Source organism: Panthera leo, chromosome C1 (assembly GCF_018350215.1).
Source record: "Panthera leo isolate Ple1 chromosome C1, P.leo_Ple1_pat1.1, whole genome shotgun sequence".
NCBI classification, from domain to species: domain Eukaryota; kingdom Metazoa; phylum Chordata; class Mammalia; order Carnivora; family Felidae; genus Panthera; species Panthera leo.
Window position 1 is genome coordinate 193,794,331 of NC_056686.1, and position 21,743 is coordinate 193,816,073.

Genomic DNA, 21,743 nt, shown 5'->3' on the forward strand with positions numbered 1-21,743 from the left:
GTTAGTGTCTCTTACTCATTCATAGACTATCATGGAGTGGGAGAACAAAGTCTATAAAAAAGACATTACTTTGTACATAATGCCAGATATAAATAAAATTGCTGTACTAGAATTCTTGCCAACCTCCAAACTCATTAGCATGGCAGTGACATTCTCATAAAATAGCATAATCAGAAGCACTCTGAGGAACTGAGAGTTCTTATTTTTTTACTACAACAAAATCCTCCATTAAAAACAACTTTGCACTCCCTTATATGAGACCTATGAAATAAATGTCCTTCAAGTAAGTGGAAATATATTCAGAAAAAAAAATTTGTATGAGAACACAAAGGTTTTGTTCCAGTTCCTACAAGTCTTCAGACTAAATGACCTTGGAGATAGTGTCAATGCCATCCACCCCTGGGTTTCTACATAAAGAAACGTGGTGAGTACAGCACATTGGCATATAGAGGAGGCTTATGTATCAGTGTCAATCTCTTTGTTTAATATGCCCTACTAGATGATATATACCTTCCCATTAACAGTTGCTTATGGCCTCTGTAATGTGAAAGCCTATTTTTCAGTCTGACATGCTTTGTGCTGTTTCACTCTTTTTCTCCCATGCTAGGCAATTGGCATCCGGTTGAATGAGCTGTGCCATGGGGAAAGTGAAAGCCCCGCCAACCTTCTGGGTCTCATTTATGATGAGGAAACCAAGAGGAGACTGAGAAAGGAGGATGAGGAGGAAGACTTTTTAGATGACAGTAAGGAGACTCCCTTTACTACAAGAACCCCTGCTTGTAAGAATCTTTGCTTTAGGAGCACTTAATATTTCTCTTTCCTCTTTCATATTCTTACCACCTTCCCATGTCTCCCCACTGCTCCTTTTCCCTGATTCCCTGTGCATGGATGTAACGCATGTGCATAAAGCCACACAAAGAGAGGGCAAGAACCAAAAAGAGAAGACCATAGACAGACACAAGGAGTTGCAGCCAATACAGAACATCCAATGCTTTGTAGTCTGTGACTCTTACTATTATACAAAGGTTAGTATTAGGCCTCTCTGAGAAAATATGGTTGTGGAAAATTACTGACCCAGAAGAGGTTCACTCAGGTTTTGCATTTTGTTATTGCTCTTGGAGATTAAAAAAAAAATGGACCAAATAAAATTGAACATGAAATGCTTCCCAAATCATTAAAATAGTGAATTATTTGATTATAGTTTTTAACATGAATTTTAAATATTAAACAATTCAGATTTTTAGAAGTGGGAATGTCTGCTGTACTGTACTTCTTTGCTAAAATTACAAGTGAGTCCCACCATAGACAAAGAGATTCCTGTACACTCCTCTTCAACACCATTTTGTGCATACGTGTGTTGTATACCATACAAGCTTGTTGTGTATGTGTACTACTACCTAAATAAAATTCCTAAATGGTTATGGAATTGGTGACATTATCTGATGAAGACAATAATACCTCTTCCTCTTGCCTTTCCCCAGTGGTTTGAAATTCAGACTCCCTGATTATATGTTAAAGACTGTTGTTAGTTAAGCAATGCCAAGATGACTTCATCTTTCTAGTCTTAAAGTGTAAAAGGATGGCTGGGTGTAATATTGAGCATAATTAAATAATAAACAAAGAAAACTTATTGTCTTCTTTTCCACTTTCATACCAATGATTTTTTTTTGTAATTTTTTTCATCATTTTGCACTTTATCATCCTTTATCACATCAGAGCAAATATTCTTGACTTAGCTGCTAACAAAATACCAAATTCTGATATCAGTATTTCAGCCTACCAAGTGAACATTGGCCCCCAAAGATTCCCTCAAGTTCACAGGAGTCTAGACTATCCTAGAATGCCTTTGGATAATTGAATGGAGAATAGAATTGGGTCTGGCCTTAAGACCACTTGAGGACTATCCAGCAATCACAGAACCTAGTGAAGACCCACCAGAAGACATCTCCAAACTGTCCTGAATCTCCTAAGCATCCTTCAGACACAGATGAGCTAAAGCACCATTAGACGGATACATCCTCACAGCCCAAAATGAGCTTTAATCTCCATGAGACCACATAAGTGTCGTTTACTGATATGTTATGCCTGGTACTTGGGTTTTTGATGAGAGCATGTAGGACTCAATCATTGTTCATTTTAACAAAACATTTCAGATGATAGTTGCAAGAGGGCCTGGACTAAGACCAAGTTCACTGTTTACAGGATTGACAAGAAGAATCTGGATGATAATCTCAGGACAAGATCCAGAAGTTTATACTGAATATGTAGTGTTTGATCATTTTTTAAAAACTATTGCACATCCAAACAATTTAGTCTAGGCTTATGTAGCCTGCATTGAAGAGAAGATTGAAATGTCTGGTTTAGTTCTGCTTTCTTGTCAGTACATAGCTCATCTTGCACTTAAAAGGTAATTATGGCTCGAGCACCTGGGTGGCTCAGTCGTTAAGTGTCTGACTCTTGACCTTGTCTCAGGTCATGAGCTCATGGTTTGTGAGATCAAGCCCCGTGTCAGACTCTGTGCGGATAGCATGAGCCTGCTTGGGATTCTCTTTCTCCCTCTCTCTCTGCCCCTCTTCTACTAGCCCACATGCACTCTCCCTCTCCAACAAAATAAATAAATAAACTTAAAAAATTAGTAAGTAAAATAAAAGATAATTATGGCTCAAGTAAATATCATCTAGAAATTCCAGAGGACTTTGTCTCTTCCGTTCTTAACAAGAGGCTGTGTCTCCAGCCACATACTATCTCTGGAGAAAAAGTAATGGTTTTCATGAGGAAATCACATATCTTCAGAAAGAACATCATTTCCACCCTCTCTCAGCTAAGCCATAATATATACATGCTATTCAATTAAGAAAGCCTAATACACAGGAAATATTTTAGAAAGATATTTAGGAATGTTGATCTGTAGTTGTGATTGCTTGATGCCTTGATTCAAATAGATAACTATTTTCTTTCTTTTATGAGAGGCAGAACTTGACATTACTTTAGTCTTCTTTTCTGAATGTTGATAAGTAGTCAGTATATTTCTGTAGGATTAGTGATGACATGTATCTGAGAACCAATCCTAAGAATTTTAAAAATTTTTGGCCATTATCTGCCTCTATAGTAAAATCCATTGTTAGATCTATGATGGAGGCAACATTTTACTCATCCAAAGACTGATATTCTTCAGAATAAAAGAATATTTTTATACTTCTAGTGTAGCTATGCTTTAATATGATAGGCCAATTTGTATAAAGTGTATGATACAAGTGACCAAGTATGTCTTGTCTATGCTGCAGAAACACATCTGGGCTAAACTGGAAGCAACATCACTGCCCTCAAGATGTCTCTCACAAAATAAGGTGGCGAGATTCGTGTAGTCCCAAAAGTAGTTCACTACCCTTTACGCGGTCTAAATCTGACTAAATTAGCAATGTGACAATCTTGCAAGACTGCTTTCCATTTCTGTTTTTGTTAAAAGGCTTTCTAGTTTAGTGGACTGTGTTATGTTATGCTATGAGTCTTAAGGAAAATAATTTAGTTCATATTGATTGATATCTTAATACTAAACAATACTAGTTATAGAATTACAAAATGGAGGAAGAGAGAGGTATATGGTAATGCATAGATCGTGCTAAAAGGAATAGGTAAATTGAACATGTATAGGTAACATTCTCATATGCAATTTCATTTTGGACATGTATAGGTGACATTCTCATTTGCAATTTGATTTTACACATGTGTAGCTTTGTCCATCAAACCGTGCCTCTGTGTATGTTTTATTGATTCGTTTATTTAGGAAGGAACTCTTTCATTCCATAGGTACTGTGAACCCCTCTAAATGTGGCTGCCCCTTTGCCTTGAAGATGGCGGCGTGCCAGCTTCTCCTGGAGATTACCACCTTCCTTCGAGAAACCTTTTCTTGCCTGCCCAGACCACGCACTGAGCCTCTGGTGGTAAGTCAAGCATGTGTGTTAATAATCAGGTTACTTGGAGAGGCCAGACATGTGGCTAGGTTTTGAGTAACCACAATTTCCTCAAATGCTCAATGGCCAAATGTATCATATAACTTAAAAATTCAACCAAGGGATTTTCATATATAAAAAGAAAGAAATCTTATTTTATATTGCAAAAAATAAGAGTAATAACTCTGAAATTGACCTTGAAATCACTGAAGATAACACCACTGGGTCCAACATTGTACTGATCGCTGTCAGTTATGCTGGGAATGTCTAATACAAGAAGAGGCTATAAAGCAACAAAAGCATTCCTTTGAGGTCTTAGAGACTGCATCTGGAAGACACAGGGTCTACGGAAATGGAATGTGTGCTCCAAACTGGAATCGTGAGTGGGCTTATAAAGGCAAAAGCCACAAGGTTACAAAACTTGTTTTAAAAGACGTAATGATTGGTGCTGGCCGAGTTGAAGCTATCTGCTGCAGGATTGGCTATTTAGCTAACAGGTGTTACATTATCTCTATTTTAATCCAAAGGAGAAGGGTGTGTACCAGGAGGTGGTGGAGTTGAACTTGACAAATGGCAATTGACAAAAGTAAAAACTTCATGGTGTTGTGGAGACTAAAACAGAACACATACACAGGCCTTACTTCCTCAATATCCTCTGTCCTCTATTTTGAGTGACTGTCTGAGCAATGCTTACTTCATTTTGAATCTTCTTTCACAAGCCTTTAAGTTCCTTTACTCTGCAAACTATGAGGAGTTTTATGACCAGCATTCTCCAGAAATCACTGGCAGAATCTTTCTGTCATAAAAATCTAACTGCTCATAAATCCTTATAGAAATGTGCTTCCAATGAGTTTTCTCATTTAAGTTATGGGGAAAAAATTTTATTTAAGTATTTAGCACGTAGACATCTCTAAACATATACTTTTATTACTACAGTACTTCTTATGGATCTGGATGGGCAGAAGAAGACTGTACACACACACACACACACACACACACACATGCACGCGTGCACACGCATACCCACATGCACACACATGCACACACATCATACTCCTGTACCGCTGGAGCCTGATTCGTTTAGCAGAGTATACCAACACTCTGCAAGGACCAGGAGTCTTCACAGAGTATTGAGATGGGCACACGTCAGAGCCGATTTTCCTTGGCTCTTAATCCTCTAATAGGCACCAAGTTTCCAGTGGTTCTTTTATTACAGGCACCGCCCAGCCAGAGCTGAGAAACCAGACAAATTCTCTTATTTATTTATTTTTTTTACACAAGACTTAGACTACTCTACCAGAAAAATTGTTACACGATCCATGTGCTTCTACTTTAGCCAATTTTACACTCCACCAGCAGTCCTGCTTTTTTGACCAGACTCAGCATGAACAAGGCCATACCCCAATCCCTGGGAGAAAACAAAAGAATCCATGCTATTATCCCTGAGCACTGCCTCTACCTCTGGTTCTCCAATGTCTGGAAGACCTGTTTCCTCACACTCGGAAACATAAAATGGATATTTTTACATTGGAAACATTTATGGGTAAAAGGTATGTTTTCAACAGAAACATACCAGCATTGGACTGCAAAACTACATTATCTGAATGTCAGAAAGGGACGTTTACTGCCCTGATAACCTGGGCCTTTAATTTTCTGAATGTCACCTCAACTATTATATTGAGACTACTCTATGAAATCAAATCAAGGCCAGCACATGTGTTTGAAGCCAAGTGGGATGAAATATGTGATCTGTAAGGCCTCTACTAGTGTTATTTTTTCAACATTCTAATTATACTGAAGCCTTCATAAAAGCATGGTGGTACATCTACTTTTCATTTTTCAAATTTTTGTTGGTCCCCATTTAGATCCATTGTGATTTTTGAAAATAAGAATCTTAAAGTCTGACTCAGTTATTTTTGTTCTCCCTTTCAACTCCACAAAGCTATAGTTTAATGTCCCTTGTCATTATAACAAGTTTCATTTTTAAAAAATCAACCAGATCTGTTAAAAATTATTGTATAACCAACTGGCAGACTAGTAGAAAATGGCAAGAAATTAAGCTAAATGATCCTTTGGTCATTCAGTCAATGAGAGGAAGGTTTTCACTGCTATATCACCCTGAACAAGGTCTCAGGGATCTTTTATTCAATACACTAGGACTTTCATTGTCAAATGTAGATTTATGTATTATGTTGAGATGTGACCTTTATAAAATAAATGGCAAGAAGATTTTTCTCCTGTTTAATCTAACAATAGTTGATGGTAAACAAAAAGAAAAAACACCCTTCAAGTTACTTTCCAACCTACTATAAGGAAACCAGTATGATAAAACTGTTTTACCAACACAGAAGCTGTTAAAAATTAAATTATTAATTAAAATTAAATTATTAAATAAAATTAAAATATTATTTTAGCAAAATGCCTCTGGCAAGAGTATTTATGGATCTTCAGAATTTTTTTTTAATTCAGTAACATTTTTAATAATAGTAAAAAAAACAACCACCCTAATATATGAAATAATAAAAGTATAAGGTAGTAAAATAATCAGATGAGATGCTATGGATATTCTAGAATCTGAGGCTTGAGAATGGAAGAAAATCAGGGACATAAACTTTCTATCAAGAAAAAAAGTTTTTTCTGGGAACGCAAGCTGGTGCAGCCACTCTGGAAAACAGGATGGAGGTTCCTCAAAAAACTAAAAATAGAACTACCCTACAACCCAGCAATTGCACTACTGGACATTTTTCCAAGGGATACAGGAGTGCTGTTTCGAAGGGACACATGCACCTCCATGTTTATAGCAGCACTATCAACAATAGCCAAAGTATGGAAAGAGCCCAAATGTCCATCCATGGATGAATGGATAAAGAAGATGTGGTATATATATACAATGGAGTATTACCCGGCAATCAAAAAGAATGAAATCTTGCCATTTGCAACTATGTGGATGGGACTGAAGGGTATTATGCTAAGTGAAATTAGTCAGTCAGTCAGAGAAAGACAAAAATCATATGACTTCACTCATATGAAAACTTTAAGAGACAAAACAGATGAACATAATGGAGGGGAAACAAAAATAATATAAAAACAGAGAGGGGGACAAAACAGAAGAGACTCATAAATATGGAGAACAAACTGAGGGGTTGTGGGAGGGGGGATGGGCTAAATGGGTAAGGGACACTAAGGAATCTACTCCTGAAATCATTGTTGCATTATCTGCTAACTAATTTGGATGTAAAATTTAAAAAAATTAAAAATAAAGCAAGTTAAAAAAAAAGAAAAAGAAATAAAGAAAAAAGAAAAAAAGTCTTTTTGTCAGAAATTGCCATAAGACCCTTTCTTTTTTTTTTAATTTTTTTTTTAAACGTTTATTTATTTTTGAGACAGAGAGAGACAGAGCATGAACGGGGGAGGGTCAGAGAGAAAGAGGGAGACACAGAATCAGAAACAGCCTCCAGGCTCTGAGCTGTCAGCACAGAGCCCCACGCAGGGCTTGAACTCATGAACCTCGAGATCATGACCTGAGCCGAAGTCAGACGCTTAACAGACTGAGCCACCCAGGCGCCCCATAAGATCCTTTTTAAGATGGATGGGATTTTCGTGCAAAATATCTGTTTGAAGAAGTCCTAGTTATACCCAAATTGTTGGGAGAGTAATCAAAAGAATCTGAAGTACAAATAATTAAAATAAAAGTTAATTAGCTTATCCACAGTTGTTTCTTGGAGAGGGTCAGGAAATCCCAGGAAGCCACCTACTGGATTGGTGGGGGCATAGAGGTGAAAGAAAAGGCAAAATGACATCAAAAGCTTTTAAAAATTATTAAAATACGTTTTTACCAACTTAATTTTTTCTCAGATCCCTAGATACAACTTAAATAATGGGTTTTTTTTGTTTTTTTAAGAGCTTCTGGTAGCATTTTTATTCATTGTTTCATAAGCCATACTAACAAATAATGTTTTTAAAAAAGAAAAAGAAAAAATAGCTTTGTTACAAGATTTATAATCAAAATAGCATAATAATCAAATTTTTTCTAAATATTAATTTTCAAACAATATTGAGAACAATAAAGAAATCATTTTTGAATAGAGAATTTTGTTTGTAAAACTGCTGGTCTATTCAAATGTTTACCAACTGAATTAGTGAAACCAATAACCACTGGGCAAGCAACATGAATTAAAACAAGTAATTCTCCTCCAATGGATAGATGAGTCCACCATAATAAAGTAAAAAGCAGTAAGGAAGTCTCTTGTCTACACTCATTCATTAGAGAAAGCAACATATTGGATGCTTTTATGCAAGATTTTGCTAGAGGCTATGCCAAATGTGCTGATGGAATTTAACAAATTGGGTTATGAAAAATATACTGCTGGATTCCAAATGTTCCTAAAGTTAAAAAATCAGAAGCAAAACACAATTCACATATACCAAGGCTAACTGATGGGTGTTTATTGAGAATAAGACTATGAACAAGGTGGTGCGATAGTTACAGGAAAGGGAATAGGGAGGTTACAGAGGTAATTATATCGAAACAGGAGAACCAACATATAAAAAATTATTTCCCGGCCACAAAGAGTGGCCATGAAAAGGGGGCAGAAGGGCCATGGTTGGCCATAGAAGGGGCTGGAAAGACCTGAAGAACAGTTCTATAAGAGGTCACATTTGAATGTAGCTTTGAAAGATAGATGGGATTTTGACAAATGGATAAAAGAAGAAATTGGAACTGCTTTTGAGAATCAGTTTTTACATTAGTTTTTGTCCCGAGTAAGAAATTTATCTAATTAAGTTTGGCTAACAAAATTGAAAATATATTAGGTTTTCTACTTGTTTTCTAAAAGGGATTAATTTCAGGGAACCAATTATATTCTTAGAATATTTTTTGACAATGCTAAATAGATTCTATGTAGTTCCTTTATTTTTCTAGATGTGATGTAATTTTCTAGGTACCGAAATGTAACTTCTGTTCTTAATCAAAAGGAAAAGAAGAAACAAGATGTAAAGTCTAAAGTTTCATTTATTAATAACAATTAAAAGCATTAGATTTTAATTTTGGTGCAAACTAGTTTTTTTTTTTTAATTTTTTTGTTTTCCATATCTAGTTGAATCTGAGAACTTACATCGTGTTTGGGGGAAAAATGCTCTATAGAAACAAAATTAGCGTTTTATATAGTTTTCCTTTATCAACTCCTCCAAGAGTGTTTTACAGCTAACAATTAACTATGGTCTTCTGGTTGAATAAGTCTCCATTCACAGAACAGGTCAAATTTTCAATTGGGGGCCTCATTGACCAAGCTCCTACAAAATAGTTTCCCTCCCCAAGGCTTACTTTAGGTTACCGGCTCACTCTGTTCACAAGCAGATAGTCATGGAACCCCTCTAATCCTGAGGTCCTTCTAGAAGAGAGTGAGAAATATCTCTAATGCCTGATAGTATTTTGAGACTCTGGCCCTCACATATAAGATTTCTTAAGCCTGAAATGCCTTTTTCCATTTGTTTGCTGAGCCAACTTTAAGTCCTCAGGACAAAACTCCAACATCACCTCTTTATTCATTTTCTATTTCTGTAGAAATTTAGCTACTTAAAAAAGTGTAAACATTGTACCTTACATTTCTAGAAATCAGAAGACTCACACAGGTCTTACTGGGCTAGAGTCAAGGTGTTAAGAAAGCTGCACTCTTTTCTGGGACTCTAGAGAAGACTCTTTCCTTGCCTTTTTTCCATCTTCTTGGGCAACTCACATTGCTTGGCTCATGGTCCTTTTTTCCATCTTCAAAGCCAGTGATTTGGCATCTCTCTCACTCTTCTTCCATAGTTATATTCTCCTTTGACCACAGTCTGGAAAAACTTTCTGCTTTTAAGGATTTGTGTGATTAGACCAAGCCCGCTTAGCTAATTCAGGATAATTTCCCATCTCAAGATCTCTAACCTAAATCAGCATGCACAAAGTTCCTATTGCAATGTAAGGTAACATATTTACCTCTTCCAAGGGTTAAGGCATAGACATATGTGGGGGTCCATTATTCTGCCTCCAAATCTGATTTCTAAGTTCCTACTCACTCTCTCTCAGTCTAGGAATTTATCTTTTGTTTCCCTTCTGAGTCTCCGTCTCAGGATTTTGAGTTCGTTTAGGGCAAGAACCATTTCTTATTTATCCCCCAGTACATAATACATTCATATTTAGTACACTCAGTGCATAATCATTTAATAAACACATGAATGCCAAAGGTGTAGGCTAAACTGTGGACAAAGTGTTAGAAGGGGAGCAAGCTAATTCTAGATTTGGAACAAGGTCTGTGCTTTTTGAAGATAAAGTATGAAGAAAAGGGGAAAACTATGAGTTAGAGAAGTTTTTTTTTTTAATTCAAGAAATATGTTTATTGGCCACAACCTGAAATTGGCATTAGATAAAGAAGAATTTGGCTCTGTGCAAATTCAGCTGCGTGCAATTCAAAATGGAGGGAGGTTTACCACAAGACCAATGCAGCACTGAGGAGGTGCCAGCATTCATGTACTCCTCACTAACATTGCAGGACTTAGAGAGCTGCAGACTTCGTTTGGATCCTGAGTTGGACCGGCACAGATATGAGAGGAAGATCAGCTTTGCTGGGGTCCTGGATGAAAATGAAGACTCAAAAGATTCCCTCCACAGTAGTAGCCACACCCTCAAATCAGATGCAGGTGCTGAGGAGAAGAAAGGTATGGAAAGCAAGAATTTTTTTCCTGTTTCAGTGTTTCTCATAGGATATTTGGCCTGGGGTCTAAACCACAGAATTGTGCACCCCAAGTCCAAAACTGTTGGCTTCATACAGTACTGTGTCCACTTAATGAGGTAGGAAACCACGCTAGTTAGCAGCTGGACTCGACAGTCGGAGAAGTTCCGATTGTAATTCCGGCTCAGCAACTCTCCATATCCCTACCGATGCCACCAGGTAGTCATCAGATGAACCATTATTTCATGTACCAATAAGGAAGAAACAATACTTCCAATTCAGCCCTTATGCAATACTTTCTTATCATTTAATTCTTAAAGAAAGAGGACTTTCAGACTTAATTAGATATCAAATTTTATTATTAATATATATCATTCTTGTGCAGCCAAAGAAAACGGAAAGTATAAATAGAATAAATGGTTTAAAGTCTTTCTAAACAATCTTCAATTCCAGGTTCAAATTTCTTAATCACTTTGCAACTCAGAATTGTCAGTGTCCATGTTTTCTCTATATGACAATGTCCTCTGTGTCATTAGAATATTAATAACACACCATTAAATAGATCTGTAAAGGAAGTAAAGCTGTTGGTGCTAGGTACTTGAGCCAACATGCGTTTGTACGAAACTAGCCTACCCTCATACTCAATACCTCCTTCAAGAATGTTGCCAAGCACATCTGACTTACCACCGCATGCACTCCGTCACCCAACTACCGTTTGACTCCCTGGTGTTAAAAGACACTCTGGCACCCATTCTGTACATCTTGTTGCTGGTGCTTTAGATGCTCACATGGACATAAGCAATAGCAAACGTGTCACAACAGCTACCTGGCACTAGTTATCTTAAGATGGCCTCAACTGTAACACAAATATCAATTTCAGATATATGAAAATGTGAAAATATGCACTTCAAATGGTAAAATGTAACAACCAGCTGTATGACCTTGTCCAAGTTACTGACCTTCTAAGCCACAGTTTTCTGCTCTGTAAAATTAGGTTATTAACACCTACCACATTGTGATATTGAAAGCTTTAAATGAGACAATACGAACAAAGCATAAACGTAGTACCTGGTACCTAGATTTGGTATAGGATAAATAATTGTTGTCACTGTGGTAGGTTTTATTAATATAATGAGTGTACAGACTAGAACCGCAGAAAATTCTAAATATAAGCTAAAGATTACCAAGTTTTAAGTTGCTTTCAAGAGATCCTTAAACTGTTAACGTCTCTGATTTTGCTACTTCTTTTTTCTTTTTTTTGGGGGGGGGGGTATTTCTTAAACTCCACCACCCTTCATTGCGTTTTTCTAATGAATTTCAATTAAAAGAATATCAGTACATTTGTTAAGAGTCAAACACGATTTTATGCATTTATGTATTTTCTGGTATCCTAAAGACAATGACCCAACAAATGTTGGATAACTGAAGGAATGAAGGAATCTAGGAAGGAATAGCCCTGGATAGAGAAAACAGAAAATCTTTAAAATTTTCTAAGAAATTGATATACACTGGAAAAAAATTTTAATATTTTAAGATCAGATTGTTGTCATGACACTTTTCAAATGCAAATAATAACTATATTGTATTGAATTTATGGTCAACCAAGCGTTTACTAGCCAAGTCTTAGCAATTTTTGAGCATGAAGGAGTATCAACTCAATATATTTTTCTACTGTTACTTTTTCAGATAATGTTAACTGCATATGATGAAAAACTTACATTTTTAAAGATATCCCAAGGGGATTTTATTTTGCCTATTCAAAGTTATTATGCTAATTATTACTTAAAGTAGCTGAAATAAATATTCCTAATATGGACATGGTTAAACTTGAACAGAATAAATTCCACGCCATTTTAAAAAATAAAATATCAGATTAATTTTTAAGAACACTTTAATTTCATGTTTATCATTTATGTAAATTTCCTTTGATGTTCAAAACCGCAAATGCTTAGTGTTTTTTCTCCTCATGGAATGACTACATTAATATATGAATGTTGTTTAAGAAGTGAGCAGAAAACTGAAACTATAAATAAAATGAGAACATATTCATAAAACGTCCTTTACTGGCTGGCAAAATCTTGAAGATTCCTAAGTATTCCTTAATCCTTTGACAAGTTGATAGCAGATGCTAAAGTCATAAGTACTCTGCTAAATGATATTATTAAAAGTTTATTTAAAATTTCATGCCATCTGTTTTTATAAAAGCTAAAAATGTTGTTCTTGAAGTAAACAACTTGAGGACAATTCAGATTCTACCAGGGAAAACAAATGTGAAACAATCCTCAAACTAAAATGTCTGCCTAAAATCCCCAAGCAAGGTCTGTCCCATCGTTTTACCCACATTCCAAATACAAACGAAGACTGGTATTCCAAAATACAGACACCACGATGTGTCTAATTACTCAACAATCATCTACTGAACACCTGGTGTATGCCAGGCACGATTCCAGGGTCCCAGAATACGGCAACCAACAGGAAAAATGTCCCACATGTATTTCAGTTTATATTAGCAAACAGCTAAATAACAGGGAATAACATAAGATACTAGACTTTCAAGTAATGATAAATGGTATCAAGGAAAACAAATGAAGGTCAGAGAATTGGTAGTGACCTGGAGTGGGAAGGAGTGTAGTCAGAGAAGGACCCCGAAAGTGGCATTGAGCAGAGACCTGTATGATGTGAAGGAGCCAGTCATGCAAAGCGCTGAGGCAGGAGTCTTCTGAGCAGACAAAACAGTGAGAGCCAGGCTCTGATGCAGGAAGGAACGTGGGACATTTGAAGAAGGACACAAAGACCAACATGGTTGCAACAGAAAGAGTTGAAGTAGAAGACTATAGAAAGAGTAGAAGAGTGGCAGGAAATGGGGTTAGGCAAAGGGCATATAAATTGGATATGTAGATATGGTTAGAAATTTAATTTTGTATAAGTGTGTCTGAGTGTTGTCGGCAGGTTTTGACTAGGAAAGTGATATAATATGTGTATTTACGATTTATGTATTTAAAAGATGAGTCAAGCTGTGGGAGGGGATGTAAGCCGGAACAGTGAGGCAGTTACAATAGTCCAGGGAATAGATAATGGGGCTTTCAAAATCCTAGGAAATTCTAAGTGTGAAGCTAGCAGGACTTGCTCGTGGATTTAATGTGAGATGAGAGAAAAGGGGAAAAGAGGTTTTATCCAATTTAGATGTATTTGTTTCACTTTCCCACTAGTTCATGTTCTCATGGAAGTAAAGGCTAAGACTCAATGCTGTACAAGCTCTACTAAAGATTTTCAGGTACCAAAATCAAATCTGAATTCTAACTACTGTGTCCTTTGTAAATAATCCATGCCATAATTCTGAGTGCTAATTTTTTTCTGCTACAGGATATATCCGATTATCTTTGGTAGTATAGAATAGGTTCTCAAAATTGAATTTTGTTCAGGTCACATTAATTTGGGGTTACTTTCCCAAATTTGTACAGTTAAAAGTATCATGAAATCATAGAACGCAAGACAGTGTCTCTATAAAAAAGAAAAAAAAAAAAAGAAGAAAGAAAAATCTCTCTAAGCCTGTTTTCTCCTTCCTAATCTACCTTGGTATGAAATTGTATTAGTAGTCATTAAAATATTCTATTTCAGATGAAATATTCTATTTCAGATGTATTTCAGGTAGGTCATTAAAGCCTCAATTAAGCCTAAAAATAATATTAAAAAATGCAGTGGATGAATTTTGTGCTATAATTAAAAAGGAGACTTATAGTCCATAGTCTTTGTGGAATTTAATCAACTGCACAGCAAGAGTTTCTATCCAGATGTAAGATTCTATCCAGATGTGTTCAGGGCACTCCACGAGGCCTTTGCCAGCTCAGTGGTGATGGTTTTAGTCTTTCTCAATCGCAAGATTAAGTCAGAGATTAAACACTGCACATTATTCAACAGAAATTCTTATAGGCTCCATTTTTGGCACTGAAAGTATACATTTAATTACCATTTTGTAGAGCTGTACAAGCTCGATCATGGTCACATACTCTCCTGAGAGTACCCAAGACTAAAATGCAACCTTCCTGATTGGAACGTTTAAGAAATAATACCTATGCCTTAAATAATTCATAGGAAATCTTCTTACAAAAATAATGGCCCCTTCCTGATAATGACTAAGCTTTGAAAACTTTTTTTATCCTGCCCTTTTAAAATCAATGTGTGACAACACCAGAACTCCGAAAGAAAAGGAAGTAGGACTGTATATGAGTATGGGAAATAAGGATGCTTTTGTAAAAAAAAAAAAAAAAAAAAGTAGGTTTCAAGTTTAAACGTGTTTCTTTTACCCTTTTATTTTCCTCACCGATGACTGTTTTTTCCAGAACACTAAAGATGAATAATGCATGTTCTTCTTGGTACATATAGACTGTAAGGTTGGCTCAGGGTGTTGCATCATTTGGACTCACATCCCACCCAGCCTTTTGACTGAAGGAAGGATGCTATGACATCACTAGGTGCATTGAAAATGGAACTATTTCACACTCATGTTCACCCAAAGCACACCAGTGAAAACAGATCCTTTAGTGCCTTTGCTGAGGAGCTGAGCGGAACCCGCTGCTGACTGTTGGAGAGAGAAGCGCCTCTTGTTTTTATTTCTTAATGAGGTATTCCAAAATGAAGGGGTTTACATGAAGGGGTTTGCATAACTCACATAACTCTGCAAGTCCCATTTCAAAAGAAAAACAAAAACCAATGGTTTGCGGTTCTATCGAATCAAGGAATGATGTTCTGTAAATGTGCTAACAGTCCTAGATAATGCTGCTACAAGGGCGCACTCATGCTTGTGAACCCTGGGCCAGAAAGACAGCAGGTTGTTCCCAGCACTGATGAGCTATGTGCCCAAGAAAGAAGCTGCACCAGCCCTTCCTGGTGGACCCAGCCTCCTGGCTGCCTAACAAAGCTGCCTGACCCGGCTGGGGCTTGGGAGGAGCTCCTCGTGCACACATGCTGCTCATCCCGGCCGAAAGAGAGGACGCTGTTCAGGGACAAGTTGGGGAGAGCTTGGATCTAACACTGGCTGGGGAAAACTAAGGGGGAAAAAGCCCTATTTTATTCTTTTAATACAGTTCCCAGCAGGAAGATCAGGATAGGAGGTTCCCGCCTGCTCCAGATTAAAGGAACCCGCAGTTTCCAGGTGAAGAAGGGGGGTTCCTTGTCCAGCATTCGCCGAGTCGGCAGCTTAAAGAGCAGCAAGTTATCACGGCAGGACTCAGAGTCCGAGGCTCAGGAGCTGCAGCTGTCCCAGAGCAGGGACACTGTCACTGACCTAGGTAACATAGAGGAGTGGGGTGCGCAGGGACGTGGGGGGTAGGAAGACAGGGCCCAAATCCTGAAATAGTTGAAGCCCGTTTTCTTACACATCAGGAGCTGAAGAGCAGAGCCACAGGCTAGACCACTCATTCAGTCTGAAAACCATGCCACCCTTTAGAGCAGGGCTGCTCGAACCTTAACGTGCACACGGGTCACCTGCAAGGCTTGTTAAAATGCAGATTCTAATTCAGCAGGTCTCGGGTAGGAACCGTTGACAAGTTTTCTGGTGAAGCTAATGCTGCTGGTTCAGGAACCACAGTTTGAGCAGTGAGGATATACAGTATACGTTAGGGAAAGAAAACACTTTAATGGCAGGACAGATTTTTGAAATCCAGATGTTTGCACTTCCGTTCTGATCAGGACCTTGAAAGCAAAATGTAGAAAATCCTTTGGGGGCAGCTAGCTAAAGTTCTTCTGTATGTTAAAGCGTCTATTTCACAGAAAAAAAAAAAAAATATATATATATATATATATATATCTCAGATTATATATCACAGGGGAAAGACTGTCTAGACCTGACAGTGAGTGACCTTCAGCAAGTCAGTTAGCATCTCAGGGATTTGTTTTCTCCAACTGTGCAGTGGGAATAATTCTATGCCCCCCTCGCCTACTCTGAGGGGACATTTTAAAGATAAACTAAGGGATGATTGTAAAGTATGAGCATGAGCTCTGAATATAATCAAAGGACTAGAGATGAAGTTTGTCACTGTAGGATCCAAAGAGACTTTTGAACTCCAAAATGTGCGAGTCCAATGAGCCTGACCATCATCTTACTAACAAGAAAAGAGTGAGCAAGTATGCAGATAAGACTCACCAGCTGCCTGGAATTTAGCTATCAGGTAAAAGTTAAAGCACATTTTCTTTGCCATTCAGTCCCGTGAGAAGCAAAACAGAAAGTTCCCCTTTCTAGGCAAGTTGTTTCAGAAGTCAGTCAGGATATGTGGATGAATTGTCGATCAAGTCTACTGAAATAGAAGCTGAGTGTATCTAATTAAAGAGAGTCTAAATAGGAATTGTCTCTATACCTATCCACCCTCACCTTTGAAGATAGCTAATTTATGCATTAGTTAAGATTTGGCTTATTTTTTTAAGGAGACAATAGAAAAAAAAACAAACCTGTGACTTCTTTTGTTACGGGTCTGAGGTTGTAAGAATGTCATCAATTAGTTTTGGGGGAAAATTATTTCAATTAATACTTGAATTCATTGACTTAGCCTGACCAGCTGGATCAAAACAGGCAGGCTAGCGGCATGGTTTCATCATAGAAATGACCCAGAAAAGCTTTTAGATTTGAGGGCGAAGCTTTCTTGTGTGGTCTACTATGTAGTGAATTCCTGAGAAATGTCTCCATATTTTTCCACAGAGAAGAGTTTGGACAAAAGGATTACCCATGATTGGCCACAATGGCTTACAAATTCCCTTAGTTTTTTTGAGGCACCGTCCATTTTTGAAGTAGCTGTAACAGCAAAGCCAGGTGGTACCAAGAGCAGTGGCACTAGACGTAGTCACAGCAGCAGAGGAGACAGCAGCACGCTATATGGCCACTGCAGGTTGCTTGGTGTCCCTCTGTAACTACACCTGCAAGGTCTGGGCAGTCTGGAATGGATTTGGGCACACTCAACCAATAGCTTGCTCATCTCAGCAATTCAAGGACTTGACTCTGTTTCTTCCCTGCTCCCATGTCTCAAAATGGAAGCCATCACAACAGAGATCATAAATGTCTTTGCAATTGCCTGTTCAGCTGGTGGTGAAGGGAACAGCTCCTATTAACATTCCTCCACTAAAGTCAAGGCTATGCCCTGTTAACCCACTGGGCCACGGTAGTCTGCCCTAGGATTCAAAAGCATGGACAACTCTACCATACCAACATGCTCTCCATAGAGACTGAACAATATAATCTTTCTTGGCATTTTTCTTTTGAAGAAGGGAGTCCTTGGAGTGCAAGTGAGCCCAGCATCGAGCCAGAGGGAATGAGTACTGCTGGCACAGAGGAAAATTACCACAGGAGCATGTCATGGCTTCACGTAAGTAGGAATCTCAGAGACAGACCTGAGATCAATTTCCTTTGGTATTGAGAAAGATCTATGGAGTGAGGACAAAAGAGTACACTAAAACTATCAATCTAATTTAACTTCCAAGAAAAACCATAGGAACCTCTGAATTCTCACTAGGGTTGGTATTCTATTGGACTGTGTTCCATTTTAAGTTTAACAAAAACCGAAGGTTCTTTGTTATGGCTGGCTTGTAGGTCAACGTAAGTCAGGGAAAATCCTGAGGGACCAGACCAGGCTGGTGACCAAGACAGCCTGGGTACTGCAGGCATCACCATCAGTTTGATACAGGTTACCACAGATGCTGTGAGCAAGGTTATGGTGTCAGTCTTGTGTCTGTATAGATCTAACTGTAAACCAGGACGTGGAGCATTTAAGATAATAAAGGTCACACCTCAAAGGTTTCTTCAGAGGTCATAGGCGGGCGGGGGGGGGATTTCAAGAAAGCTTTGGGCATGGATTAGAGAGTTCAAGGTTTGAGCTGGCCATGAGAAAGAATGAGAAAGGTAAGGAAGCATAACATCAGATCCACAACTGGTGGGATACTTCCTGCACTGTCAGTGATCTTATATGGACTGTACCTTCTGTGATTTTAATCTGACTTCCTGGTAGAGTCAGATAAGGGCTGGCCGGTACATGACGCTCCTCAGTTTGCAGTGCTGTGCCATCACAACTGGCTGAGCCCCAGAAATGTTTGCAAGTGATCCCCAGAACCTAATTTTCAAGACTCTCTGAGGCAGCTGTTTTTAAAGTAAACTCTTTAGTGAAGTCCAATGTACATGTTGAAAAGCATAGAAAACCTAAGTGTGCAGCTCAATAAATTTTCACAAAGTGACTATCTGTGTAACCACCAGCAGGTCAAGAACATGGTCCCACTCTAGAAGGTCTAAACATGCCTTCTACCAGTCACCCCCCTCCCCTAATAGTAACCACCAGCCTAACTTCTGTCACCATAGATTAGTTCTGTCTGTTTTTGAAATGCATGTAATTGGCTTTATATGTCACATACCCTGTCATTTTATGGTTTGTTTGGTTCATATAAGGGTAAATCTTGCACCTTTGTTCTTCCTCAAGATGGCTTGTTCTATTCTTGGCTATAGTCATTTCCATTTAAAATCACCTATTAATTTCTATTAAAAAGCTTTCAAAACAGCCTTATATTGAATATAAAAATCATTTAGAATTGAGGAATTGAAATATTTACTCAGTGAATCTTCTGTATAAAGTGGTCTATCTCTCAATTTATGTCCTACCTCTTAAATTTCCTTCAGTAATGCTTTTAGTTTTCTGTGAAGTATTTGTGTTAGAACAGTGTTATTTCTTCTTTAAGTACAAACTTAGATCTAAACATTTTTTTGTGGGAAGGTTTTTAATTACAAATTCAACTTACATAGTATGATTTTTTATTTCTTCTGGGAGCAGTTTGGGCACTTTTTTTTCCCCTAGGAATTTGTTAATTTAATCCAAATATTTACATTTATTAGAAAGGTTTTTATAATATTTTCTTAAAGTCCTTTTAAATTCTATAGGATCTACAATGATGTAACTTTATTGTTTCTAATGTTGGTAGGTTATACCTTTTCTTTCTTTCTTTCTTTCTTTCTTGCTTTCTTGCTTTCTTGCTTTCTTTCTTTCTTTTTCTTTCTCTCTCTCTCTCTCTTTCCTACCCCCAGCCATTTTTTCAGTCTTGCCAGAAGTATGTCAGTTTTATTAACCAGAAAATCAGCTTTTGGTTTTGTCATTTGGGGAATGTCTGAGTTGTGTTTCACTAATTCCTCCTATTTACTATTTCCTTCTACTTTCTTTCAGGTTAACGTGTTTTCATCCCTTAGCTTCTTGATATAGATACTTAGATAATTGATCTCCAACCACTTCACTAAATAGTCATTTAAAACTATAAATGTTCCTTAGGAACAGCTTTAGCTCTATCATGCAAGATTCAATGTATCATATGCTCATTATCATTCAGTTAAAATATTTTTAATTTTTATTTGAATCATGCACACTTGAAGTCCATGACTGATAACTCCAATATGTGAATGTACTGTCTTCTCTTGGTCTGTTCCTTAATATGCCTAGTGATTTCATTGACTGCCAGTTTGCCAGTTATGGTGGGTGAAAAATTATAGAAGCACAGTGATAGATACATGCCATTATAGATCTGTCAAAACCCACAGAATGTACAACACCAAGAGTGAATCTTAATGTAAACTAAGCACTTTGGATGATAGTGATGTGTCAGTGTAGATTCATTGATTATATTAAACATTCAGCCTGGTGGAAGATGTTGATCATGAAGTCCACTCTGCATGTGTAGAGGCAGCAGGTGTTTGGGAACTCTCTGTACATTCTGCTAAATTTATTGCTGTGGACCTAAAACTGCTTTAAAATAAAGTTTATTAATTTAAAAAAGCTATAGAATTATAGAGGTTCCAGATGATGCTATCTCCCTCCAGAGAGGATTCACCCTATACTTTGACAGGCAGCAAAGATCACCTGAGTGCAATCAAGGACTAAGTGGACTTGACTTGTAGTAGTGCTCTCCCCCTTACCCCACTCTCCAACACATACCTCCTAGTATCAGGTATTCCAGTGTGAGTCTGGTGTGTGTCCTATAACTAACTCCGGGCTTGATGGGTCAGAAACTCCAACTTTGCTTCCCTATTACAGTGACACTGCTAAAATCTCCATACTGCTTGTCAGCTGGTTCCTGCTTGGCTTCTTAGCTATTCAATCAACAAATGCCTAGAAGGAAAATAGTCACCCAGCACCAAGTCTACCTTCTCTACAGGATCTTGTCCACTCAATTCTTCTTCCTTTTGGCAATTCTGAACTCCAGTTTTTATCTCCCAGCTCTTGTGAAATTGCCTAAAGCTTTGCCTGGCTTCTTGGCCACTTATGCCTGAAGGAAAATGTGGCATGTGCCCATATTGTGCTCACCTCAGTAAATGCCCTTTCCACATCTTGCCTTCCAGGTCCTGACTGCCTCATTGTATTAAATGCAATCTCAGGCATTCAAATATATATATTCAAATATATGTATTAATATGTGTGTGTGTGTGTGTGTGTGTGTGTGTGTGTGTTAAACAACACACATTTATTAGCTTATAGTTTCTATGGGCCAGGAATCCTGGCACAGTTTAGCTGGGTCCTCTGCTTCATGCTCTCTCACAAGATTGCAATCAAAGTATTGGCCAAGAGTGGGGTCTTATCTGAAGGCTTCACTGGGAAAGAGTTTGTTTCCAAGCCCACACGATTGTTGGTGGAATTTCAGTTACTAAAGGACTGTTTGATTGAAGGCCGCAGTTCCCACCTGGCTGTTGGCCAAAGACCAGCCTCATTCCTTGCCATATGAACCTTTCCAACATGGCAACTTGCTTTGTCAAAGCCAGTAAAGGAGAGTCTGGTAACAAGAGACAAGTCACTATTTTACACAATCTAATTACAGAAGTAACATCTGATCCTCTTTGCTACATTCTGTTGGTTAGAAGCAAGTCACTAGGCCAGCCCATACTCCACAGGAGGAGGTTTCACAAAGGCACTAATGCCAGAAGGTGGGATCCTTGGGGACTACCTTAGAAATATATCTATCAAAAAGACATCCCTGAGCATAATTTTCAAACTACAGATTTCTAGGTCACCTCCTAGAAATTCTATACTGAATCAGAATCTCCTAAGCAAAAGTCCATTTGTGTGTTTGTTTATTT

The 21,743-nt window shown here is 37.8% G+C and overlaps 1 protein-coding gene across 3 annotated transcripts in view; it reads left to right on the forward strand.

The window, feature by feature from the left end:
- UNC80 (unc-80 homolog, NALCN channel complex subunit) overlaps positions 1 to 21,743 on the forward strand; it is a 223,804-nt gene that overhangs the window by 98,316 nt on the left and 103,745 nt on the right. For 2 of the 3 annotated variants that reach the window (XM_042953135.1, XM_042953136.1), the window contains exons 24-27: positions 608 to 743; positions 3,808 to 3,941; positions 10,478 to 10,643; positions 17,909 to 18,009. In XM_042953135.1, the coding sequence (XP_042809069.1) occupies positions 608 to 743; positions 3,808 to 3,941; positions 10,478 to 10,643; positions 17,909 to 18,009 (537 nt within the window). Of the gene's footprint in view, positions 1 to 607; positions 744 to 3,807; positions 3,942 to 10,477; positions 10,644 to 15,741; positions 15,946 to 17,908; positions 18,010 to 21,743 lie in introns of all 3 variants that reach the window. The other variant, XM_042953134.1, reaches the window with a different exon arrangement.